The sequence below is a fragment of the Symphodus melops genome (genome assembly GCF_947650265.1).
Source record: "Symphodus melops genome assembly, chromosome: 17".
NCBI classification, from domain to species: Eukaryota; Metazoa; Chordata; class Actinopteri; order Labriformes; family Labridae; genus Symphodus; species Symphodus melops.
The window spans coordinates 7942755-7970024 of NC_136707.1; the positions used below are offsets into that span (position 1 = coordinate 7942755).

General features: G+C 41.4%; 2 protein-coding genes across 2 annotated transcripts in view; both read right to left on the reverse strand.

Moving 5' to 3' along the window:
- The window catches only part of vat1 (vesicle amine transport 1), an 89292-nt gene extending 86644 nt beyond the window's left edge, over window positions 1-2648 (reverse strand). The window contains exon 1 of the mRNA XM_079365652.1: window positions 2601-2648. The gene's annotated coding sequence lies outside the window, so the exon portion shown is untranslated. The remainder of the gene's footprint in view (window positions 1-2600) is intronic.
- Window positions 2649-3471: 823 nt separating this feature from the next.
- mrc2 (mannose receptor, C-type 2) lies at window positions 3472-26421 on the reverse strand. Its single transcript, XM_079366477.1, has 29 exons — window positions 26088-26421; window positions 20992-21396; window positions 18873-19046; window positions 18622-18786; window positions 17864-17977; window positions 17471-17614; window positions 17184-17375; window positions 16412-16566; window positions 16155-16259; window positions 12838-12953; window positions 12569-12717; window positions 11625-11842; window positions 10903-11045; window positions 10729-10825; window positions 10508-10637; window positions 10294-10326; window positions 10000-10166; window positions 9617-9785; window positions 9389-9531; window positions 9171-9279; window positions 8735-8901; window positions 8538-8646; window positions 8187-8425; window positions 7939-8104; window positions 7621-7770; window positions 7261-7374; window positions 6992-7171; window positions 6077-6100; window positions 3472-5980 (listed from the first exon to the last, which is right to left on the reverse strand). The coding sequence occupies exons 1-29, from the start codon at window positions 26212-26214 to the stop codon at window positions 5760-5762; spliced, it is 4425 nt and encodes a 1474-aa protein (XP_079222603.1). The 5' UTR covers window positions 26215-26421; the 3' UTR covers window positions 3472-5759.
- Between the last annotated feature and the right edge of the window lie 849 nt (window positions 26422-27270).

The following is a 27270-nucleotide window of genomic DNA, read 5'->3' on the forward strand; positions in this document are numbered from 1 at the left end:
ACCAAACAGGGGATCAAGAACATTCCACAATAGTTGCAGTCATCTTGGTTGTTTGTACAAAAATGCCTCAGCGGTGTTCACTGTCATCCTTATCAATCATGCCCAAAGTTATTGTTGTGACTCTTCCAGCCTAATCTAGGCACAAGAAAATATTTTTGAACAGGAGGCAGCCAGATGAATCTGACACAGCACATCTAACATGAGCTTGCAGATTCATGTGATTCCCAGCCTCGTTTTTGACATACTTGTCCCAAAGATTTGAACTGACCATCGTTTTTCTCAAACAAAACTGTCAGTTTAATTCTTCACTTTAAAAGGACCAGGACTTTGTAAGTAAGGTCTACTTGATAAGCAGTATGGTTATAGGTGCCACTTTGGACCAAAAGCATTAAAAGCAAGTGGTAGGTGGAAAGCAAGTTTTTTTTAGGCACCTCCTTTTAAAAGACCCCTTTCCACTGCTGGTGTTTAGAAGGAAGAGTGCACAGTCCTATTCATTTCAAAACACTCCCTGTCTTTTTCTTAAGTCACCTTTCTCCCTCTCTTGCTTTCCCTCTGCGTCTCACGCTCTGCCTCTCTCCTTCATTGCCAGTCCAACAGCTGCTTCTCCTTTGGCTGGCCTCCAAATGGATGACTGAGGAGAGTGAATGGGTTTTTAATTTCACTTGTTAACATGGCTTTCTCACTGGTTCCCCCTCCCTTAACCTGCAGAGCTAACATTGGCAGCCAAGAAGAAAACTTGGAGAGGGAGAAGAGGGAATATTACACAAGAGCATGATCTAAACATCAAACTTTCTAATTAACAGAACATTGATTTGGCATGAATTGAACTATTATTCCTTATTCCCCTTTCTTCCCTCTTTGTTGGTTAATTAATCTGGAGGGTTTTGTTCAACTATCTTTGAAGAGTATGAAGTTATTAAAGCAGTGATATTGTTCTGTTGGTCCCAGAGCACAGACCTCTGTCGCCACTGAATGCATTTAAACTGCAAAACCCAACAGGTGCATTTATGAAGCCTGAGGCAAGATGGCTGCTGCTATAGCTGCTGCTGTTGCCATGTGCAAAGAGAAGCCCAAAGACCATCATCAAATCCTCCTCACGATTCGATACTTTCACCTCACACTGACGTTGTATTATTGGTGCATGTGACTTCTCTGTAAAGCACTGCTGCATAATAAGACAGAAAAGTGGGACACATTTCTACCTCAGCTAGAATTGAATGCTAATAAACTGACATCATTCTTAATTCTGGTGTATTCAAATTTAAAGAATGAGCTTTAATGAAACATTTCAGTGGTGCAACCTGATGGAGCTAGGATAAAGGAAACACTACATTTCTACTGCATTTGGTAACATGTATAGCCATATAGTTTAAGTACAACATGATAAAGTAACTACTAAACCATGAGTGAATCTTGAACTGATGGTGAAGTTGTTGGGGAAAAAAATCTAATCAGGAACTAACTGGTTAATCCTTAGTTAAAGGGAAAAAATAACAAATGAGGAACATGAGGAAATATATATGCTTTCACCTTTAGTAAATGAACAAAACAACTTTAGATAGATAGATAGATAGATAGATAGATAGATAGATAGATAGATAGATAGATAGATAGATAGATAGATAGATAGATAGATAGATAGATAGATAGATAGATAGATAGATAGATAGATAGATAGATAGATAGATAGATAGATAGATAGATAGATAGATAGATAGATAGATAGATAGATAGATAGTTTCAAGGGAACAAATAAAGACAGAAGGGGCAACCCACTTCAAGTTAACTATATGAAAACTATATTTTTATAGTCACTTTACAAATGCGGAAAGAATAAAGGATAGAACTACTTGGTGGCCATGCCATATAAAGTAGTTATGGGTTAATTGTTTATCTCTTTATAGGCCTGAGTGCCCTCTTGTGGAATAACACGCACCTCGCAGTCAATGGCTCACTGACAGGAGAGGATAAAATCATAACCTCATGTTTCTCTTTTCATTAGCCCCTCTTCTAACAACCGTCTATCCATTTCATTCTGTCTCTGTCATTTTTTTATTTTTTTTACATTATTCAAGTTAACCCATTCATCTATCTGCTTATGATGTAGCCTCGTATCACTCTCTGACCTCTGGGGAATATTCTGCTGACAGAACCTAAAAAAGAGAAACTGAAGCATTCTTCTAAAAGAAACAATTAAAATGATAGGTTTATTTATTTATTTTTATTTTGGAATTCTTGAAATTATTTTAAATTTGTCCACCCTCCTCCTCTCCTCTTTTAGTGTACTGCTGCCTGCCACCTGCCACTAGGAAGGTAAGCTCTGCCCCCTGCTGGCTGCATGTGAAAACTACCCAAACAAAACATGTTAAGCGCTTTAAACACAGTCTCTCAAACAATAGAGCACACACTTGTAAAGGATGGATAATTTTACCTACCAGATATTCTCTTTTCTCCCGTCCAGTATAATTCAAAACACAGCTGAGTAAACAAACAACCATTTACAAATATATGCTACAGTACGCACGTCCAATAGCAGGACTTATCGGTGGTAAACCTCACCATTAAAGAGTCTGTTAAAGAGAAAAAGTGCAGCATCTTACCTGCTGCCTCTCCAGATTTGTATATTATCAGCCCTGTCGGCTACACCTGCAAGTCTGTCCAGGTGTACCGGTTCCTGAAAATGGTTTCCTTCCGGTTCGGTAAGCATCTGCATTTTTTTTTCTAACCTGTTGGCTACTTTTATAAATACATCTTAAAAGTTGTTCACTTTTAGATTAGTGGTTGTTTTGTTGTTCTACCAATCGCCTACAGCTACATCTTCCACTCTCAAATTGACAAAGTCTTATCTCTTATGTCTTTGCCCTTAAAAACAGAAGCTTCAAAATGATCATAAACGATCAAGCATTTTAGTCTTGTCACATCTATTAATATTTATATCAGATTTGTTTTGTCAAATTTCAGAAAGAACAGTAACATCAGTTAATTATCTTTTCTACTTTTTTCCTGTGTTGTTCACATTAAACACTATGCTACAATCTGGGGCACTAACAATATATACTTATCATGAATGTCCCACAGACTGCCACCCTACAGGCCATACAGGATTATGTACCTCTGTCATAAAGCTACATTTGCAGTGTCTCTGTTTGCAGTTGTTTCAGCTGTTTTGGCTTTTTGCAGCAGGTTTCTGTTTTGCATTGTGCTCTGCCACTTTACTAATGAATCTATACCTGTGAGCAGAGGGACATTGTTTTTGTCGATAAAGACAAAAAATGGCAAAATGGGTAAGGTCCACTGAAGTTGAAGCTGTCAGAGCTTCTACCTTAGACAGTTTAAAATTCAAAACAGGCGATACCTGATTTAGCTACAAAATACAGGAAAGCAGTGTCTGTTTGTAAGATCAGAAAGATTGCAAATTCTCATGAGAAACTGTATAATAAATAACACGTGAATACGAGTAAAAAGCAGAAGCTCTGAGAACATAGACTTTATTCATTTCATATAAAAATTACACAAAAATAGTTCAAAAAGTTGAACAGGTGCTTCAGGTAATCTTCACAGGGATGAGAGCCAGCCTGCATCATAAACATGATCTCACAGATGTACACACTGAGGGGCCGTCAGACCTTTGCTACAGTTCACATCTACCACATTTAAGACAAACCTGTACAGTATACCACCAGCAGAGGCCAGGGTAAGCCTGGGACAATCCTCTTCACCCCAAACACTCCTCCTTCCTCTCTTCCAACATCCTTGACTCCTCCTTGCACTCCTTTTTTCCCTTTCGTCTAGTATTTCTTTCTTTCAATCCTCCTTCTGACCCTTCATGTCCCTGAGCCCTGATTCTCTGATTGGTTCCAGACGTGCCACTGAGCTCTTCTTGCCGACTCAACATTCCACAGCTGGATACTGCACACACTCAGACACAAACACACTAAAAAAAAAACACTTCTCGTTACTGCCTCTCCCCCTCCCTTCCCCCTCCATCTTAGTCCAACTCATGGAGCAGAAAAAGCAGGGTGTTTTTTTTTTTTTTTCTTCACAGCAGCAGCTCAGTGAAACCCCCAAAGCCTCAGACTGACACAGCTCCAAAGCATTCCTCTGTGCAGGAAGACAGAAATGCGTTTAGAGGAAAGAGCTGAGGGGAAAAGAAAATGTTTGAGGAGACAAATGTAAAATGACAAAAATGTAGACATTTCTCTGCGCAAATGTGAAATCAAAAAATTACATAGAAAGAGAACCGAATGTTTTTTTTTCCTGTTTTTGTTCTTTTTTACAAATTCACTGTTAAAACAGTCTTTGGCTCTAATATATACAACACAAGGATGTTTTCCTTTGTGGGCAATGAGAGGTTCAAGTGTTCGCAAATAACCCATACAATTAGGAAAGATTCTTTAAAAGATGTTTAGACTGAAACACATATTGAAACCTGCACCATTAAAAAAGACAACATATCTTAGTGACAAAACATACAGAGAAACAAACTGTGCTCCATGTGAAACAGACAAACAGACAGCAAACCTTTTCATAGTGCATGTCAAGAGAATGATTGTACTTAAAAAGTGATGAATCAGCTCCAGATGTTGGCATATAGAGCCAGCACAAACAGAGGTTTGGAATCACAGAGTAACTGTACCTTAGCAATAATGACTAAAAGAAAGGTGATTACTTATAGTGAACAAGCTGAAAAATAATAGTTGAAGCAGAGCTATTAAAGCTGAAAGTACCATAAGTAAATGCCAACTCTCAGCCCTGCAATACCAAAAAGACAGTCTGTTTAAATTGCATTTGTTTACCTTTGTTTTACCAGGAAGTCAAATTGAGGTTAAAAATGTCTTCTACAAAAGACTAATTTCTATTTAAAAAAAGTTCCCTCCAGAACTTAGTAATGTGCAAAGTTGTAGCATATCTAGCGTTGTGCCTCAGATGGTTTAAGGTCACCAGTAATAATGGTCCCTGTTACCTTCCACACATTCACATTAGGACTTCCTCCTCCTCCTCTGCTCGACTTACAGCTGGTGCTGACGTGTCCGATGAGAGAAGAGGAGCGAGGCAGGAGAACAAAAACCACACATGCATCATCAGTAACAGTTCTCTACAGCTGCACGAAAGACGACAAACCATGGAGAAAGAAATGAACCTAAATGAACTAATGAAACAACAACTCAAGTTTAAGTAAATACTGCCATGGCAAAAAAAGAAGGAAAAATAGGAAGACATTTCTTTTCCTGAAGAGGGCTGTGGCTGTTTGTAGGGTACAGAGACGCATATTTAGGAGTCAGCTTAGGGCTGTGACAGCTCTTCCCTGCTTTGTAAGTCTTCCAATAACTTGGTAACATGAAAGGAAATAAACAACAAGCAAAAATTTAATTTGGCACCGAGGGAGATAGGAACGAGTCATTACATAAAACTTGATATTGTATTGAACTTTTCCAGCTGTGATAAGACTTGGTCAATTTATGGCTCTAATGGCAAACTTTAAGGGAAAGATGTGCATATGGAGGGATCTGTTTCACATGCAGAATAACTGATAGAATTGTTAGGTCTTGGCCAAGGAAGGCTGAGATTGCTGGGATTCAAATTAAAAATTCTGCTGCGCTCTACACAGCTCTTCAGCACTTTAAAAAAACTTCTTATTTTTTTTTTTTGGTTTCAAAAGAGACAAAAATCATAAATGCCATTAATGTCTATCAGAGTCAGCCTCTCCTGTGCCGGTCAGGGTCCAGTCAGGGTTTTATGGTTTTTATTGTTCTTTTTTGCTACTCTGGCTGCTCGTTTAGCTCCATATCTGACACCAGGATGTTCTTCTCTGTCTGCTCTGCCAGGCTGGCATTGGTCCGGCTGTAGCGGGCCCCTTCGTAAGAACCCCCAGGCCCAATTGTTCGCCGACGGTACAGGTAGATCACACCGACAATCAGCAACACCAGGACCAGACCCGTCACCATGACAACAATCAGAGTGGGAAGGTGGTCAACATCCGCTACGTGGAAGTAGAAGATGAAGGTCAGGGTAGATAATTCAAATTCTACTGTGTCACAAGAGAGCAGAAAAACGTGAAACTGAAAAGCATACTTACATGTTATAGCCGAGGTTTCAGCACCTAGAAAGGAGAATTAGACAGTTAGTAAAAAATATACCTCTTACCAAACTGCTTTTTTTCTGAAAAACATACTGCATCCGAGTGGTTCAGTCACACCCTACATACGTAGGCTACAGTCCTCTTTCGACCTATGCTCCTTTCCCACTTTATCTCCTAGTTTCCTACCTTATCCACTGTCCTAGCAAATAAAGGCAAAACATTAAAAAAACAACACAAAACATACTGCAAAAGTAAGAGCTTACACAAACACAGATGTGTTTTTTTCTTATCTGTAGGACTCAGTATGAGTCCATTTTTGAGCCCCTTGTGTAAATTGCAGTAGCTCTTTCTCATTGCTGATTTGATTCCTATAGATGCGTAAATAGTATTTTTTAGAGACGTCTAATCCTGCATTCCCATAAAGGAAGAATGTGCACATTTTTACCAAGCAGATGTTACCCTTGAACACCAGCATGAAACAAAAACAAACAAGCTGTTTGGCGACACTCTGAATCCTCTGCTCTCCTCAAGCAACACACAACCAACCCCTCTCCCCTCGCGTTTGCATAAAGGAGTTATTGGGGGGGGGGAAAGGGCAGCATGGTGTTAATCATTTAGTCTAACAAATACCTCATACGAGAGATTTCAGGCATTGAAAATAAGTATATAGAAATAAACTTGTTGCTTATTGTCTCATTTGCTTATGTTGCTCATACAGAGAAATCTGTATTAATTTCTGAATGTTTCACAACCATCGGAAAACTCCTCACAGGTTTAACTGTCCAAAGTAGTTTTTTTTCTGATAGCCTTTTGGCTGATCTTTGGCTGATTTGGCTGCTTCATTGTTGGACATTTTAATCTTAACTGACTAAACTAAACCTCTCAGCTGGACTGGTCTCTGGCGGTGCTTACTGCGAGGCTGTTTGCAGATGACTCCATGTGTGCGATTTCTGCAGGAGCCCGGCTTCCACAGGCCGGTGTTGCTCTGGATCCAGAAGCAGGAGTTTGGGGACAAAACAGAAGAGGCGACGTCATGCCCCTCCCAGTTTGTGTACGTCATCTCTGTGTCCTCGCTCCACACCAAACCTCTACCTGCGGCAGGAACACACATACACGCGCATAGTCAGGGTCAATTCACACCCAGAAATCGAAGTCCGATGGAGGTGACATTGTGTTCTTACCTTTCACACTGATGCCCAGCCAAGCTCCATGTGCCTGTTCTGCATAGCTTTGGATGTGCTCCCATACAAAACCATTTTCCGTCTCATCCAGGATAGAGAGAAGCTCTGCTCCCACTGGTCAAAAAGCAAGGAACAAAGGACAATAAGAATTGTGACCTGTTATATGGGATTTAAAAACAATACAAAAGCATCACTAATAAACACTCAGTAAAGGCTTATGAAAGTATTCTGTCAATAATGTTTGCAGTGGTTCAGAGATGTTTGACTTTAGTTTAGTATCGGACATTTCGTGGGCAGCAAATCAAGTCTGAACAGAGTCAGAATGGTGAAGGCGTGCCTGGCTTCTGAGACTTCACCTACCTTTGTTACAGGACACACGTGCATCCTGCTGCAGTTTGAGACTTTGCAGGTCGAAGGCATAACAGTGATTTCTGAAAGGCACCCACGCCCAGTCTCCCAGAGAGTGTGGACACTGGCCAGGGTAAATCCACTGATGAACCACAGGCTCCTCTGGCAAAGAGAACAACAACAGAGGTTAAGAGACTGAGTTCTTTTCTGACGTGCATCAGTATTAAGGATATTTTGTAAAGCTTTCAATGTAAATGTGGGTTTTAAAAACAACAAAGCACAATGCATTCTGATATTTTGTTACGTGCTAAGTGGTAACTAAAATCATACCACTTATTCGACAGATAGCAGCCTCCAGTTTCGCATCGCAGGGAGTCATCGTCCACTGCCCAGTAGTGGTCATGTGACCACATCCAGCAGACTGATTGGGCTCCCCATCTTTCCAGTTTGAATATGCTGACACCTCCTCTTCGCCCAGCCAGGTGAAGCTCCGTCCCTGAGAACATATATATTTTTCCCTCAGACTGGAAACAACAATGAAATGTATTTAGAGATACTGAAAGTGAGAGGGGGCTCACTCCATAGTTGTAGAGCGCGATCCAGGCAGGCCGCCGCAGGCTGTTGATCAGCAGTGTCAGGTGAGCCTGCTGGTATGGATCGTTTACTGTGGCCAAGGTCCCATTCAGAGATTCACAGAGGTGCACAGCGCCCGTCCAGTCCAGACGCTTTTCTACAACTCGGTAAGTCACTCCACCCAGCTCCACAGGCTTTGACAGAGAGGCAGGGATCAGAGGTGGGGCGGGAGGGAGACCCGAGTCTGAAGAAATGACAGAATCACACAGACCTTTAAGTGGATACACTTCGGTTTGATGTGAAATGTTTTGCACTTCAAAGAACGCTTTGTTGCAATGATCGTCCCGATATCACACCTTGTCCCCTTTGACAGATGTAGCCATGACTCTCCATCTCACACGCTCGGGAAGCCCACATGCCAGTGTTCTTCTGCGGATTCCCATGAATCATCACCACACAGTTTCCCTGAGGAGAGACGGAGAAAACGTTACAACGGGAACACTTTAAGGACAAACTGTGACACGTGAAGCTGATAGACGAGTGTGGTCAGTACCCGGGTCTTGTTGTAGTGTGGGCCACTGTTGTCAATTGGCTCTCCAGGAGCCCAGTTGGTGTAGCTAAGCAGGCCAGGCTGGGCCCACTGGAAATGACCTTTGGAGTCTGAGGTCAGACCCACCCAGAGGTCAGAAGTGGTATTGTAGAGAAGAGTGGTGACAAAGGCTGTAAGGAGGAGAATTGATTGCATTAATGTGCGAAATGATCTCATGAACAAAAAAATATGAGCATAAAAACAATCACTTTCTCTGAGAATATATTGACTAGAGATAATGTACATTAACATACTACACCCATTTTAAGCCTATCAGAATGACAGGTAATCGTATATACTTAATGAAATCAACAATTACATTTTAAAAAGAGAGTCAATGTATTAAAGAGTGCTCCACAAAACGTCCTGCTTCCTCGCGACTGTATTCTGCTGTAATTACCTTCCTCCAAATAATTGGACACCACTGCCAGCACTCCTCCCTGCAGTTCACATTTCAACTTGGCTGCTGACCATGTGACCCGGTCAGGCTGATCAAACACTCTGAAACACTGCAGAAACACCAAATGTCATTGTACGCGTAGAAAATGAAGGTTGGGTTATCTACGACGCATCAACAGAACAGAAATATTCTTAACTGCTGGTGTTTTGTAGCTCTACCTTGTGGTGATAGGAAGACCACCCATCAGGACAGCCTGATGGTAGGTGGGGGACTGATGGAGTTGGAGGAATGGTGCCTGTGACATTGACTCTCTTACAGATGTAGGGCAGGTCAGAGTGGCACTTCAGATCTGACCAGTCCGCTGTTTAGGAGTGAAACATAGAACTCATTTATGAGTACTGCATTTGATTTAGTGTTTTATCTTGTCTTACTTTGTCTGCTCCTACCTTTGTTGACCGACAAGTGGACACATTTGCGATCCCGACTGAGTGTGTGTGGCCTCCCGAGGGCCCAGGACACGTAATTAAGCACAGAGTGGTCTGACCAGCGGAAGCGGCCATTGTTTTCGTAGGTGTGAAGCCCCAGCCACCAGTTGTCACCCTCCACCCTCGCCATCTGAAGGTACGACGAAAAGGATATAAAGGCATGTTGAGGCCACAGGCACAGAGACATAGATATGGAAAAAGTTTGCCAAGCAGAAAACAGACACAGCAATTACACAGGTTTGAACTTGTTCGGTATTTCTAAAGGGGTTGTGCCCTAATTAAGCTGGCTGTATTTATTCAGCCCATACAAACAATGATGAACTCTTTGACAAAGTTGGCAGTGCCTTGCGTAAAGTGTTGGCCAGGAAAGCCTCTTCCTCAGCCGAGTGGACGGAGGCCAGCGAGGAATCAAACCAGGAGCAAATCCTTTGGGCCTGATCCCAAGTGGTGCGGTGGTCGAAAAATTTATATTCAGCCTCCTGGAAGCCGATCCACTCTGGTGAACTGGTGCCTGACCAGGAGAGAGAAGAAGGAGAGACAATCATGAGAGACGGCAGGTAGGGTTTTGAAATAAGCCCTTAGGAAATCACTTAAGTATGCGAGAGAAGTTCAAAGCCAGGAAAGTAAGGCTGACTTACCTTCAGAGACTTCTGGTTCCTTCTCAACACTACCTAAAAACACAAGCACACAGGAGGGAAAAGACATGACAAAGACAATGGGAGAAAATTCAATTAAAAAAAAATCTCCAGTAAGACTCAAAATCCGAGATCAGCGCTGAAAGTGGTAAAGCGTATGTTTAAAGATGAATAGAAAATGTTCAAACAGAGTACTAATTGTCTCATGCTATTTTACCTCTGGGGATCTTGCAGATCCAGTCTAACTCAGAATCACAGTGCATAGCCAGCCAGGTCATAGCGCCCAAATCTGCTGCAGCACACTGTCGGATGTTGTAGTAGTATCGGCCAAAGTTCTCGTACGTTAACTGAAACACAAGCAAAGAATAAACAGATGATGGGTTTTTTCCGCTCAGCATCACTTGGTACACTGTGAGGTTACATGTCGTTATTACTCACAGCCAGTCCATCGCTCCACTTCCAGCTACCATTGTCCATGGGGTTTCTGCGGTTCAGTCCGATCCAAAACCAGTGCTGCTCATGATCCTCTGACTCCCTGTGGCCCATATCGTCATCATCATCATCATCATCATCGTAGTACAACACATTTTACCTGGACAATTGCACACTCACCCAAAGGTCTCATGAAGGACTTGCAGGACAAAGTGCTCCTCCTCAGGGCTGCTGACGCTCAGCAGGTTGGCTCCGTGTTTCCGGCAGTAGAGGTGAGCCTGCAGCCAGCTCAGCCTCTGCTCCAGCTGGGACGAGTGAAACACCTAGCACACGTGAGGGGAATGTAAATACAGGCCCATTAAAAATGCAATAGGGGTTTAAATTGAGCAGAACACACAGCTTTGTTACTAAAGCTTTTATTGTTAGTATGAAGAAAAAACCCACACATTCCAACTCATGGCTTGGTATGATTATGGGGTTTAAAGTTGTCACTTAAACTTGATGAGAATTTTGTCGTTGTTCCCGTTTATATAAAGCTGCACTGATTTAAAGTACAATAAGTTCACCACTATATTTCTTTGATGACGTTTTTGTAAAGCTGTTCAGTTAAGACAATATTAACTGCTTCCATGTACAGATATGTTTTCATACATTACGTTCAACATACTGCATGTTCAAAAAATGACTTGAAGACAACAGGCATTGTGGGCTACTTTGTAAAAAGTAATCATATCCATATACACATCTACAGAAATAATCTGCTCAGATGCCTCTGCACTGAATTAAATAACAAACTGAGTATTTGACAAGGCCTGAATAAATCAGTTCATGAACACGGGCTTTAACTAAATGACACCTCGAGCAGAGTAGGACGGTGTGAAGCAGAGAAACTTTTGCCAAACCTTGTAACAGTAGCGCAGGTTGCTGTTGCTCTTCCAGCCGTTGGGACAGGAGCCGCTGAGACTCGGGGTGGGCTGAGGGACAGGGGGCTCAGGGCTAAGTGATGTGTCCTGGTTCTGACGGCAGATGAATTTTGCCTTCGATGACGCACACTCTTTCACCTCCCACAGACCCGTTGCAAAGCCCGTCGCCATGGTAACACAGCCGCCATCGACACTTACTGTGAGGACACGGGGGGAAATGTAGGTGTATGGAGAGACAGAAAAAGAGGCTTTAATGATGAAATATGCGGAAACTAAGGGATGGCGAGAAGAAAAAACTTGTTGAAAATGGGATTAGACAATGATGACTCAGATAGATGTTGGATCTTGCCTTGAACTTCTCTACAATACAAGGGCAACATCTCCTGTAAACTCTGGTTAGGTTTACATAATGATATGACGGCTGCTGGTAATTGCATTTAAAAGGCAAATTGTCTGCTGATCAAAGCTGCTTTGAAGATAATCCAGAGACTGTGGATTTGCTGTACAGTGGATCAGAATCTGTATTTTAAAGTATAGAAAAAACATCAGGACCAATTCAGTTTCTTCTTTACAGATAACATCTAAAATCTGCTCTGTTTGAAAATAGACCTCATGTTTGAGCAGAAGAAAACCTCCAGTGATGTATTAAATGGAGTTTGATTACCCCAGCCAGAACAGCTGAAACTATTAGTTTAATGATCAAAATGTGGATAAAAAGGAAAAATCATCAAAGAAAAACACAGCGATTTACTTTTTAATGAGAAAACTCCAATGGATCTGGAGTTTAGGATTCTCAGATGTGATGGTTTGCAGCTCTTCTGTGTGTTTGGTCTATTCATCAACGCAATATCAATAACATCCTGTAACACACGATGTGATCACATCTTGATCTAACTCGATCAAACATGACATATGTAAGCTACCTGGCTGGTCTCGGTTCCAATTGGTGTAGGATACTTCGTCCCCGCTGAGCCAGTGGAAAGAGCCACGGCTGCCCTCGTCCAAAAGTCCAATCCAGAAGGAATCACCTGCACGACCGAACACCAGGCTGTTGGCGAAGGCCTGCTCAAACCTTAAGAGATTTAAAGGCAATATTTCATTTGCAGAACGAATAAAACAAAAAGTAATGTATTTTAGTCCATGTGAAGGATTCTGGGAATGTCAGGAAGTGTGTGTTTGCTGCTGTACACACCTGTTGGTAATGGTAACAAGGGTAGCTCCCTGGTCCTCGCAGGATTTCCTGGCCCCATTGAAGGTAAGCAGATCCTCTCCCACCCAGTAACAGGCTGGGCTGTGCCACTTCCAGCCCTAAATAAACAAGGGATTTTGAGGACATAGAAAACAATAGTTAATCATAAAATCAAAACTAAACCACTCAAAGAGCTCAGTCATCTGAAAAGGCTGTGCATCTCTTTCAATGTGTTAATCTAGCCCTTAAAACTGGATCTGGATTTTTTATTTAATTTTTTTTTAGATGGAGACAGATATTCAAGTAGATCTGCTTCTGTCTACACTTTAGAAATATTGGTGCTCTGTGAAAGAATAAAGAACACACTCCAAAACAAAGAGAAGCTTCAAACATAATGTGGAATCTCAGAAAACAATTAAGATGCCACTCAAAAACCAAAGCAGAGGTATGTTATACCAGAGAGCTGTATCTGAAATGCAGAATAAAAAGAACAAGTCCAAGCATGCGGAAGTAACTTTTCCTTGGCCTCAATCACTCCTGCCAGCTCACGACTTCAGCTGTGGACGTGTACTGACACAGAGTGCAGCCAGCACGCAGGAGGTCAAAAGAGTTGAGATTTAGTGCAAGGATGATTGTGAGATAGGGAGAGTTTGTATACAGCTTTGTGAGAAGAGGCCTAACTGCAGGCTTTTTGCGCAACCACATTTGGCACCTAGATGGAAACCTCAGAGATTATAGCTGCAGTAGAGGCTTGACGTGTTAAACCTCACATCTTCTTAACGCTCTTTCTTATCCGTTCTCTTCCTGACTGACAGGCTCGACATTTACTCGTTCACCCTTTTCTAACAGCAGGTTTAAAACATGGAGTGTATTTAATATGAGGAGTGGGAATCACAGGGAAACTAATGAACGATGTGACGACATAAAGTTTGACTATTTGGCTTTTTTAGACGGAAAATCACCTTTTCAAGCCAAAGTTGAAAGTTTGAAGAAAGAGTCAGTAACTTTTCCCTGAAAACAAAAAAGGTCCTTTTTCTATTGGACAAGAGTTAGCTTTTGCTAGGTAACTAAATCATTGTTTTTTTCCATTACAAAAAATATAAGAGGCCTATTCTCAGGTATCGTGTGGTGTAAGTATATATCCTAAGTCCTAAAGTGGGCATGGGCTTCTTGGGTGGGCATCACCGCTGGACACTGTGATGAGGGATAAGGGCTGGTGACAGCCAGAAAGAGAACTGCTTGTTTAATACAATAAAATTCAAATTACATGTTATTTGACTGGTGAATAAATCTCGTAATGTCGGTGCATATCTGTGATCAAAGGAACTGATACTGATAGTCATCGGATATGCTAATATCGATCAACATTATTGGGTGGCAGATTAATCGGTCAGGCTATCGTTTAAATGTTGCCACTCTGTCGTCCTACAATTAAAGTGAGAAGATGCAAACTGTTTTCCTTCCATCCATTTACTTCAACAACAACATAAACTGTGTCTCTTCATACTCATACTCACATTCCCGACTTTCTTTTACCACTTCATGTTGGACCTGTGAAGCATGCACAGAATGTCTGGGCCAATCTGGAGCCAATCAAGATGTAGACGTGTAAAAACTAATCAGCTCCCATTTGTATTATTTAGTTGTGTATTAGTTGGACTTCTAGAAATTTGACTTTGTGCTATCTCAGTGAGACTAACATGTTAAAATGTTTTTGCCAAAGTCCAGTTTTAATGAAACTAATGCAAGAAATAGATTTTCTTTTTTTTAGGACATAGTGTAAATAAACTCAGTTAGGCCACCTCATCCAGGCCTGGCTCTGCTACTGCAAGCTATTTTACCCAATCAGGAAATTTAAAAATAAAAGGGTTGGACTGAAAGCAGCTCATGAGGGCCTCATGTGGCTAAGGGGCCGTAGGCAGCTTCTTACTCCCCCGGTCTTCTTTGACATAAGAGATGTTTGCTTATCTCTTAATTCACTCACACGTGAAAAAAAAGAGTTTTTTTAAGTCATCATTTTTGAAACTTATAACGTGTATTTTTAGTGTCACACAAAGCTGCTTCAGTGTTTGAGTAAACAGGCAGCTTTACATGAAGGAGTTAATAAGTCTAGAACTGGATAGGCTGCATGGTTTAAGGAATACAGTGTTATGCTGCTTAAGATGTCAGCAGGCTTTCTGTCTTTGTTGTTTCACATGTTGAGTGAAGAAAGCTCATCTGCTCTAGACAAACTACACTGTCACAGGACCTGTGCCTTGCCAAATGACCCCTGTCACGTTACCACCCATGACGCCTTGCTCTCCAGGGTAAAGGGGTAAGGATTCGTTTTACCAAACAAATAGTTTGACCATTGAAAGATCTTTGCTGAATGTAACAGCTGAGAACAGCACGACTCTCAACCTTGTAAATCAACACTGTGCTGAGACATAACACTGCTAAGGAGAGGGAGACACAGAAAGACGCGCACTAGATTTCTGCTCTCACTGTGATAACATCCCAAAGAAAAAAAACACTATACTTTCTACTGGGACAACAATCACAGCATTGGCTAGGTAGAGACAAGTCAGGTATGAGAGGTTTAAAGTCTCATCTGGAGAAAATTATGGACTGTGAAATCACAGACAGATGTAGATTGATCCCCCAGATGGGCTTTGATTCAGCGTGTGGGCACAAGAGGCGTGCATGATAGAGCACTTCTGTTTCATCTGCAGTGAACACTTGTTGAAAGAAGATACAAACAACATGGCCTCATGTGAATGCCTTAAAGAAGTTTAAAAAAAATCTGGGAGAGACAAGAACAGTTAGCAGTAAAGAGAAGTGTGTGTGTGTGTGTGTGTGTGTCTGTGTGTGTGTGTGTGTGTGTGTGTGTCTGTCTGTGTCTGTGTGTGTGTGTGTGTGTGTGTGTGTGTGTGTGTGTGTGTGTGTGTGTGTGTGTGTCTCCAGGGTTCATAATGGTAACCTCTCCAGTCTCGAGGGAGTGATTTATATTACAGTTAAAGACTGGAGGCCGTCTGGTGGACCAGTGGAAGGTTGAGGGTCAAGGGGAGCTCTGGGGAATAAAGTTAAAGGGGAAGAGATGGCAGAAATATTGAGAGTTAAATGTTTTTTCCAGTGACACCACAGATAGACTGTCAGCAATGGTAATAACAACCAAATGCTGCTCATTACTCGAATAGAGTCTTTACAGAGTCAAAACGGAAAAAAAGAAAAAAACAACAACACGTATATCTTGTCCAGAGGGTGAAAAAGGTCATCTAAAGACTAAACTGTAAATGTTAAAGGGACAAATAAAGTAGGCAGTGAGAGACAAAGGGCATTACTTTTTTGCAGTCTTGATGCTGTGGCTTCCCATCACTCTTTGTTCCCAGTTTCTTACAGATGGAAGGCATCGTCAGGTTACAGGGGCTGTCATCCCAGCGGCCCTCCTGCACATGTTAGCGCCACACAAACAAAGAGACAGAACACAGCTGGTAAATATATACAAACCCAGGGGAACGGTTGGAGATGTGATTACGGAGAAGTGATTACTAAGACTTTAGATATTTGGAGGTCAGTTTGAGGATGCGGAGTCACTCACAGCCCCCCAGACTGAGACGCAATCTTCTTGGGTGTTGCGGAAGTTGTTGGGTTCAAACGGGTGCCAGAAGGTAAAGATGACGGGCGTGTGGTCGGTCCATTGGAAGTCCATTTGCATATCAGTGTCATGGAGCCCAATCCACAGCTGGTCGACATCTGGAAGAGAACACAGACACACAGTCAGGTTGACAACAATGAGTTAAAACACAGGAACCAAGAAACAGAAGGGACAGGCTCCCAAATATGAGCTTATGAAACTTTTCCACAAGTTCAATAGTGAAGAAATTCCATGACCTAAAAAACTTTATTCCTCTTTCATGTGCCGTTTTTTTTTAGCTTGTGTAAATGCTTTCATTAAATTTGAGCTTGCTCTGCAAACATGGGCATATAGTAAAGCAAAACAACTGGAAAACACGCTGAAGCCTCGTTCTTACAAATTTAATAAAGGGGCATTATTAATAGAGCAGAGCTGAACTACCATTGAGTTTGGCTCCCCTATGATTAAATAGTAATATTCGAATAGAATTCAAATGTGTTACATTTTGCCTCTTTGTGAACCAACTGCACTACACCTTTCTTTGCACACACTCCTGTTCTTTGTTTTTCCTTTTTTAGAAATATAACAAAATCCTTGATTCGTCCTGTCTGGAGTACAGTTTATCAAATGTGTATCATATTTCTTAAAATAGACTACTAGTCTGTACTAGAGAACTCCCATCAATGAAGCAGTTTAAAGGAAAAGCACAGCACAGTAACCCAAAAGGACAAATCACCTCTCTTCACGTTGTCCAGGATGAACTCCAGCTCAGGTAGGGTGTGGATGCTGACCAGGTTTGCCTCCATCTTCTGACAGGTTTTCTGAGCAGTGTCCCAGTCTAACTTCTCTGAAGTTAGCTTATAGCAGCCGGCCTGAAAGGCCTGCCAGCCCACATCACAATCATATTTCTCATCATCTGCCCACGAGTCTGTGGGAGCAAAGAGATAACAGTCATCCAATTTAAAACGACTTTTGACACAACTTTCAGAAGTGCAGCTGTTGTATTAATGGCTTTACACTCACCAGTAGTGAAGGGGTCAAGGGTAGCATTCGGCCTCTTTTTACAGACATACGGCAGAGCAACAGAACAATCCCGGTTCTGCCAACGACCCGATGACTCAGTTCGGATCACAGCGCAGTTCTCTTCCTCAGCATGATTTGGCTGGTCTGCGGGATGACAGGAAGAACATCACTGACATCAAGTTGCCCTTGTTCATTGCACTGAACTTGTGGTTGCTGAGTCGGCCACATAAGGTGTATTTAAACCCAGACCAGCGTGTCTCTAAAAATAAGCACGCATGCTCATTCAACCTTAAGTGGGAAGAAAATGTTTATTTTTCTGGTTTTTTTTAATCACAGACACTTTGAAAGCTTAAAAAGAGGACGGATAGGGTCGAGTTATTTTTACAATCTAACCTGGCTCCCAGTTGAGATATTTGAGTGGGGAGGAGTCGGCCCACTGCCAGCCTCCATTGATGTCCAGGTCATTGAGGCCAATCCACAAAGCAGCACTGTAGCCTGTCAGTAAACCTAAAACAACAGAAATACTACAGGAGCTTAAAACCTCTGAGTGAGGTGTAAAGACAGACAGAACAAAGACAGCACTAAGCAGTGCTTCCACACAGGCCTAATAATATCCCCCGTTAGCCATCATTGTGTCTACCTACACTGTGATGCGTAGATGACAGCATTGTTATGCAAGACCAGCATGAGTGTGGACTAATATTAGTGGCTTTGTCAGGACGACTCAAAAATCAATCACTCCTGAAGGGAGAGTAGAGAAATATAGCTGGTAATGATTTAGTTACTGAAATATCTTTATGAGAGGCTTTTTTTTTGTTTTACAGTAGAAATAAGAAACAACAGCATGATAACACAGCATCCTTGTAAACATGATCATGATTGTGTAATTCATTTAGAAATCCAAGTCAGTTCTTATAAACAGAGTATTTACTGTATGTTGATTCATTTGTGTGTACTCTTTGCTATTGTTTTGTACTACAATAACGTGTTACTTTATCGTCAATGTAGTAGCTTGTGATGAACCACACTTGTATTATGTCATCTACTTCTGCGTACATATAGCCATTGATTTTATGAATCAATTAGGTGCCAGGAGAAAGGGAAAAAGTATCAATTCTTGTTTCAAACCAGTAGCTACAACATGTCTTTACCGTTGATGTACGTCTGCTCATGCAGCTTGGTGATGCTAAGCAGGTCTGCTCCCTGCTGCTGGCAACTGATCCGAGCCTCGCTCCATGACAGCGTAGCCTGGAAGTTAAACTGGTAGCAGCTGTCCGTCAGCGGGTCAGTATCCCAGAAGGTTTCACAGCCACTGCCTGAGAGTGAAGGAAGGCGAGAGGAAAGCTGTTACACTAGAAAAAGAAAGAACACACTGTCCAAGACATGAAAAGACGTGACTCACTCTTCACAGGACAGAAGCCCCAGCGCTCGTCCTTGCCGTAGTCAAAGGTGGTGGCACACCAGAGGTGTCCATCCTCACGCCCGATACTCGTGCAGTTGTGAAACCACTGGCCGTCATAGAGGAAGGGCAGATAGCACGGGCGCCCATGAGAGTTCCCCTGGATTGTATAGATCTCTGAGAAGCAAGGAGGAGAGATTTCATGTATGCATCAGGAGAGACGGGCCACTAACATGCTGTCCGAGCTGCGGCTGTGAACTGTGCTGAGTTGAAATACCATATCTGTTTTCTCAAGAGACAAGTGTGTAATTAAACACAGGCTGAAAACAAAGGATGGTGTTACAGTTAAAACAGTAAAGGGAAAAATCTGCAGGAAAAGATGAAAACTGATTCCTGCCTACAGTATATTATCACTGACTTTATTTGAAAACAGAATCAAAGGATATGTATGAAGAAAAAACTTGATCTTGATATTTCTAAGCCAAAGCAGCACCTGAAAGAGATTAGAAGCTATTTTTGGGATGGTTTATTCAATAATGTGTTTCAGGTTTCTGCAATTTTAATAAAGTATATGTTGAATTCTCTAATTTCTCATGTGAAGTTTGGTGTGAAGCAAAGGGCCGAGGGAGAGAGAAAGAAGGGAGGCTGGATCTATGGAATCACCCAAACAAGTCAGGCCAATGGAAAGTAGGGCAGACATGTTAAACGGGGGGAGGAAAGGTTTCTGACGCTCTCTTCCTGACGTCCCTCTGTGCTCCACCACTGGCTAGCTGCAGTTGAGCTGCACCTCGGCTGACTAATGTCAGAGGCATTCCTCCACACAGCAGCCAGTTGACTTGACAAAATAAACTGGTGAAGTTCAGCACACCACCTCTATAACTGTCAATGCAAAAAAACTATTTTTTGATAAGAAGAGGAAAAGAGAGTGATGAGAAGAATGATAAGGAAGGCAAAAAATGGGGATTATCTTTTATGTGTTACTTTGATGGAAACTCTGCTTGTAATTGCAGTCAAACACAGCCTCTAAGCTGAACACCTTACTGGCTAACTAAGCCTCGCAACATCATTTGTCAATGAAGACTGAAATATTTGGTACTGTTTAGATCTGATATCACTAACAGCGGAAATGAGGCTTTGCAGTAAAACCTCTTCGTTAGATTTAATCTGGACTGAAAAATACACATAAATAGAAAAATACTGGAGGGCAAGGCCATCTGTGTGTTTACTGGGGTTTACAAACACCAGCAGTGTTTTACTTGGCTTTCTGACTGGCAAACAGCCACGTTTCCTCAGAGATTCCCTAAAAGCAATATTTTGCTGTATCCTTGTGATCAGATGCAGCTGCGGCTTTCACAACAGAGTGTCTCTGCCACACTGAGGCAGCACACCCTGCAGAGTGGGAGCAGCTCACTGGATCCCAGCAGCTGGGTCACCGAGGCCTATGGTCTGTTTCCCAGACTCCTTGGTTGGGTAACCTACTTGGGAACTAATTACTCATTTTTCAACTGTGTTTTTGTGTGTTCCTTTACTTTTATGTGTTCCTGTAACTCTCAGCTCTTTTAAATCCAAGTTAAACACTCACCTGTTTACAGCTGCCTTTAACTAAACTATTTTAATAAAGATTTTGATTTCACTCTGCACTGTAACTTTTAATTCTTTTAATATTATTCCATAAATTAATTTTATTTGAATTATTTTTACTTAAATAATTTCAGTGATTTTTAACTTTTATATTTTAATGTATCTTGTTTTTTCCTGTCATGATGCATTTGATGTCTTGTGCAAAACACTTTGAATTGCCTTGTTGTTGAATTGTGCGATATGAATAAACTTCCCTTGCCTTTAAAATGTTGAGTTTTGGAACACATTCAAATTCCCTTTGGTTTAAACAGTATTAAACTACACAGAAGACAGTGTGCAGGGTTAACTAGCTAAGCAGGTTTTGTACACATCTTGTGTCTGTTGAAGTGTTGGTGTCTTATTCTATATTGCTCCACATTAAAAGTTGTAAACGTGACATATGTGTGTACATCAATGTAGTTATCAAACAGAAGTGGCCATCATCAATCTGTAGAATTTTGTTAATGAAATTGTGAACCTGCTGGATGACAGTCATTCTTACCACGGTATGTTTTTGTGCACAGGTCCTCCAAACCTCCATGTAGTGTCCATTTCAATTTTGAAGGTGAGGAGGTTGTGGTGGAGTTCCAGATTGAGGGAATGGGAAGGTAGTTGTTCAGGGTTTCCAACACCTGACCACAGTTCCAAGTCCAGCGCACTCTGGGGGGCTCACGGTCACAGGTGTATACACCCAGAGGAGACTTGTCCCTCTTGGAGGTGAAGTTCCCAGTGGTCATCCCCAGGCACAGCGAGGAGCCAAGGTTGAACAGCCGACCCCGCGTCACCCACTTCCAGCGTTGGTTGCTTTCCTCGCAAGAGGTTGATGGGACGAGGGAGTGATCCTGCACACCTAAGCATCGCTGGACGCCCTCATGGTAGAAAGCAAAGTCGTCAGAGTCCAGCGGCTCTGTTCAGAGAGAGGGAAACAACAGCATCAGTCAATAATTCTGATGAAAGCAGGATTCCGTGTTAGCAGCTAATTTGGCAAGCGAAAGGGTCAGGGGCAAGATCAATATTTGTGTTCATCGAGTCAGTGCTGGGTTAGAGCTGGAATAACTGTCATCTCTAATGTCTCTTCGTGATGCAATTCGTTTATATAATATTATCATGTTTCTTAAACTGTGCTGATATTCCCCCAGTCTTTTTTAAATGTACCATTACAAAGCTCTGCAGGCAGTAGGCCAGTCGTACAATGGCCATGCAATAAACTTTACTAAGTGGTTACACATGTTTTTAGTGCAAGATTGTTTGAAGAATTTTAACCAGGTCTCAGATTTAACACCATTCCTTAAATCTGACCTGGAACGACCCTGAGCCCAACATTTTGTGGCGTCTGTTTCTGTGGGGAGCAGCACTTTGTGGTTTTAAAGGATAAGTATGAGGGCAACTCATCTATTTAATCCTCGTAAATGAAGGTTTTGATAGCTTGACATTTGATTCATCTGATGAAACCAGCAGTGATCCTTCAGGGTCAACTTAATAATTGTTTCCAGTCTGCAGCTTGCTTTCTCGTTTACACTGGCTCCTTTATTAGCATGACCTCACTGGTTCTATAACTGCCTGCAAGGTGTTATCCATGGAGCATATTCAACATACATAAATATCTAAATAAATTCATCATTAGACTGTGTAGAAATGTTGAACTTTCAGAGCAGTGGCTGGATGGAACTTTAGGGGAAAAACATAATTTCCCAACAAAATGTGGGTTTATTCTTTCCAGGGTTTTACATCTATATATACCTTAAGGATTTAGAGACTGGTAAACTAAGGGTGAGGACTGTGGATACTGTGTGGTTGTGAGTCTGTGTGAAGGTAGGAGTCTGGGAGAAAGGAAGACAAAGAAACACGAGTGTGGGCGTGACTCTAAATTAAGGTCCCGCTGAAATTATGTAAAAAGAAACCCACATATACGCCTTCGGTCGAAATACAGATTGAGAGGAGAGAAAGTGAGACCCTCAGCATTCCTACCGGCGGGCTCCTGTGAGAGGCCAGGAAGTGGGGTAGGTGGGAAAAGATCACTGGACATGTTGGTTGAAAAACACAACCCTCCTATGTGGCTTATTTCAGGCTACAGCATTCCCTTGTTTCCTAACTTTCAGCCGAAAAAACTTCAAACTCCTAGTTCTGCTTTATAGACACAAACAATTGAGTCTCATCCAAAGCCAAAAAAAAAAAAAAAAGACTGCAATCTGGAGGAACCGAGCGACACGCCCCTCTTCTTGCACTTGGTCTTTGTGGTTTTGTTTCTCAGAAGCAACGTTCGTGCTTTTCTTGGTAGCAAACAAAGAATCAGAGCAGAGTGACAAAGCATATCAGAATAGGTTTGAAAGTGCACATCTACAGCGTAATGAGGTATAATCACCTCTGTAGTCTTTTTATACAGCAACCCATCTCATCAAAACACCCAGCTGCTATGGGTCTTCTAGTTCTCTGCATAAATGACGCCATTCGAGAAAAAATAACTTAGCAGGAGGTGAAAACTTTGACTGTGGCCAAACTTAGATCCAAACAACGTTAAATATCAGTGTTGTTTTTGGGACAAGAGTCTCTTTCCATCACACTGTGATCCCGCTGTAATGCAACAAAATCCTGAGCTGGATCAAATTTGAGTGTTTTTGTAGGAAGTCACTGTCTGGTGTATCCATTGAGACTAGCCCTGAGGAAAAACATTATCTTCGTTTGTTGTGAAGAAGATTATAACGAACAATCACCATGTCTCAAAAAGTCCAAAATTTGGAGTTTAAAATGACAAAAACAAAAGGTGCCGGCTTTCAAGAAAGAATGGGTGATTTTTACTTCTTTAAGTGTTGAAATATATAAACTGATCTATTATCAAGACACTCTTGTTGTAAGTCAATCCCTAATCAGGTTTATTGTACAGTTTATTGTCATATAAAAGCAGCGGAGCAAAGATTAAATGCATCCTGGTACATGTAGTCACTGCCAGCTTGCCAAGCAGACGCTCAGCTTTCTCTCTCAGTGCAGCATGCACAATGAGGAATGTGTTGCTTCAACTGGTTACATTTCCCACCTACTCTGATTGAGCATAAATTGTGTGAATACACCCTTTACGGGACAGTTCGTTTAAAACGCTCAATGACAAGACGCGTCCTCGGTTCACTGTAATAATTCATCGAGAAATTACAGAGTTAAGTCTGCCCCAACAGACAGTAAAATGTTGATACACTATAATCTTAGCAGAGGATTTAGTTACACTTATAAGTGCGAGTAATTCCTTGAGGATACTTGAATGGTTTGACTTATACAACAGTGACTTGTCAACAAAGCGAAGCTAACATGCCTATAAATCAGTCTGATGCCATGTTGTCACTTTCACAATGGAATTAAAGCCTTCTTTAAAAAAAATAGAGCACAGTCAGCTCCAACAGTGCCTGTGGGCAGATTTTCACACCAAAGCCAGTCCAGTAGAAATAAGCATTGCGGGTTGATTTTACTCCCCTATGTGCATATAAGCTCAGTAATAACACAGTGGCCATATGAGACTTCCAATGCAAAAGCTTTTGAGCCACAAGGCAACCTGACGCTGAAGTCCCAGACAGCAAGAAGCAAATTCAAAAAAAGAAGTTTTAATTCCAGTCTGGAGGGCGACACAACTGGATGTTTGATGTGAAAAAACTTGCGGGCAATCAGAGAGAGTGCAGAATTCCAGATTAACTTTAAGCCATTGAGCCCTGTGAAAGCTAAGCCACAACAGCTCTCCTGCTGTGATCTCATCCTCTTCTTTGCTCTGTTTTTTTTTTTTTCAACAGTTTCCTTCTGAAGAGAAAGGATGAAAACCAAGGCCAAGAACAACCAGAAAAACCTGCCAGGAGAGGCCGATATTCCCAGAACCTCCTCCTCCTCCGCACAGTCATCTGTTGGACCTGCTTCGGGACAATGAAGTGTGACTTATCAACTCTTAGTCTGTGCTCGAGTTTTTACAATTTAAAATAACAGAAATGCTTTTTTTTCTTCTTCTTTTTTACTCAGATAAAGTTTTTGGCTGAGTGTAAGGCTAAATGGTTTCATGTGATCTTCTCTTATTGTGAACAGACATAAATGATATTACAAAAAACAGAACTAGTCAGTGTGATACAATGGAAACAGACAAACAGGCAGGAAATTCCAGCCTGCAGTGTTTGTTTCTTTGGTGTTTTATGGTGGTCTGGCCTCTGAAGCAACCAGAACTGTGGATGTTTTACCTCATCTGAGAAGCATGGGAGAGCAGGCAGAGGGGCTATCAAGGGGGAGGAGCATGTTTGCATTTTGCAGCCACACTCAGAAATTGCATCAAATTTAGAAAACCCAAGTGTGAGAAGAACACACTGTCGAAATTCTCTGTGATTCCCAGAATTATGCAATTATGGTAAACTCATGTTGACATTTCACAATATGTCTGAACATCCATGACCGAATAAAATGTTGGCAAACAATTCTGCCAGTCTTAACTGTGTTGCAAATACCCTTAAATTATAATTTAGACTAATTAGGTATATAGACTAATTTTAAAAAAAATCATTTGCAAGTCCTTCTTTCCTCCACTGATATCCCAAGGTAAACTGCGGTGACATTTCCCTGCACAGGAGCACAAAAGTCTATCGAACACAAAATGCACTTACCTAGAGTGCCATGGTAATGTAAAACATTTCACACAACCAGCTCAAAGAGGTGACATTTCACCAAACACATTAATTTTGCTCATTTCCCCCAAATTTCCCTAAAGCTCATCCATTTGGTTCAAAGCGATTGAAAGGGGATTCTTCACTCTGGCAACAGGGGAAGTTGATAGAGGATCATACCAAAATAAAATAAGAAACAAGTTTTGAAGATTATTATGGATGTTTACCTAGCAGTATATTCTGAGGGATAAGAATTAAAGATAGCCCGCATAATCATTAGCTTTTATCAAACTAAAAGAGATGTATTCATTATAATACTGGTATGCCCTTGAGGCTTGATACAAAAAGTGTAATTAGGGATCTAAAATCAATGAAATGATGAAGAGTTGGATATGATCATTATTTCAATGTAGCTTCAATCGCCTGAGATGACAGCTCAGTTCACAAAGAGTTAATAGCATCATGGTCTCCCATAACATGTAATGGTCTGGTAGCTGTTCAGCTCTGCACTGAATGTGTTAATTGCAGCCTGTAACAGGATGTAAAGGTCACATCTGCCCGCGGGGTGCCAAATGAAGCGTCACACTACGTCTGTTTTACAATCTAGCCTTAAAAAAAATCCAATCCGGTCCAATTATAGAACAAAACAAACTAAAAGGCAAATGTCTTTGCAGCTTTGAAAGAACTTCACACGTCCATATAATGACAAAATAGAAACTACGCCAGCGGCCCCTTCTCTCCTCCTCCCCCTCGTTTTTCTCCACATCTGGTTCCACTCACAGCTCGGACTTTTGCTTCGTGGGATACCGAGGCACCAAATACAGAAAACTCTAAATATCGCTATCCAGCCTACTTTCTCCTGCTTTTTCTTCCTTCAATATATTTTCTGAGAGAAAAGCATGCAAAGCGCGTTAACTGTCCGCCCGGTGTTTCGACTTTTACTTTAATGAAATAAAGAGAAAGTTCTTATTTGTCTCACCCGTGACGCTGCTCTTCAGTTCCAGACTTAAGACGAATAAATATAAAGTGCATTTGTAAAAAAATAGTTGCCGATTTGTCCATGTTCTTTTTAACTCCTTGTTTCGGTGACGACTGTTTCCTTGCATGCTCACAAAACTACAACACACTCACTCACACACACATTAACACTACGCAAAAAAAAATAAAATAACCAAGCGATAAAAAGTGAACCAGGAGCAGCTACTGCCCCAGTGTTTTATTTTGAGGACGGAGGATGCAGATTTGAGTCTGACGGTGGAGTTCCGTCTGCCTCGCAGTCAGATGAGAGTGAAATGAATGGAGACGCGTCAACTGTGTGTGTCTGCGTACGTGTGTTTGTATGGTTCCCAATATGAGGTCCGGGGACCTGTAAGAGGACTCCAAACAGAGAAATGACGACAGGAGTCTGTTATTATAATTGGCCTATCTTATTAAGTATCTGTGTAGGCTACCTTCTTGTGAACAAAAGCAGAATGCATACGGGTAATGAGGAGTATTTTGTGAAATTTCAGTTTCTTTGACATGGTTCCTTATGAAGATTCATTTTGCTGATGAATAAAATGGCCCATTTTTAAATTATTTTTCCCTGTAAATGTCAGGTTTCTGTGAGACAGCGCTGGCTGCAAACAGGGACAGTTAGGCTTTGAAAAACTGGAGTACAAAGCAAACTTATTTGCTAAAACACAGATGGTTAAATGTGCATGTAACATGTAATTAAGTGGGTTTAGAGGGTAAATAATATAATAAAAATAATATTCATATTCAGTATTTATCAATCTCGCTGGAACTAACAATTCGTAATGGTTTTATTAAATATTCCCAAGGAGTCTTCAAGCTTGTAAGTGAGATTTGCTTTTTTCCTAAATTTGTCTTATAGCTTTTTCAATGAAACCCCCCCCCAAACCAAAAAAAGTGCTTGATCTGAAACTGTTGCACTTACCCAGTGAATCTCATCAGCATCAGCATCTTCTCTCCTCTGCTTTCATTTTCAGGAGTTGCCCGGTTGGAAGCCTTTATGGTGGTTTGTGGTTCGCCCTATATAGTCATGTATTGGTCATGCTAAAGATGCAGTTTGATCATAACAGTTGATCTGCTGGCATAAGTCTTGTTCATTTAGTTGAAGAGCCCAATGACAGACAGAGAAGAGCTGTCATCTTACCACA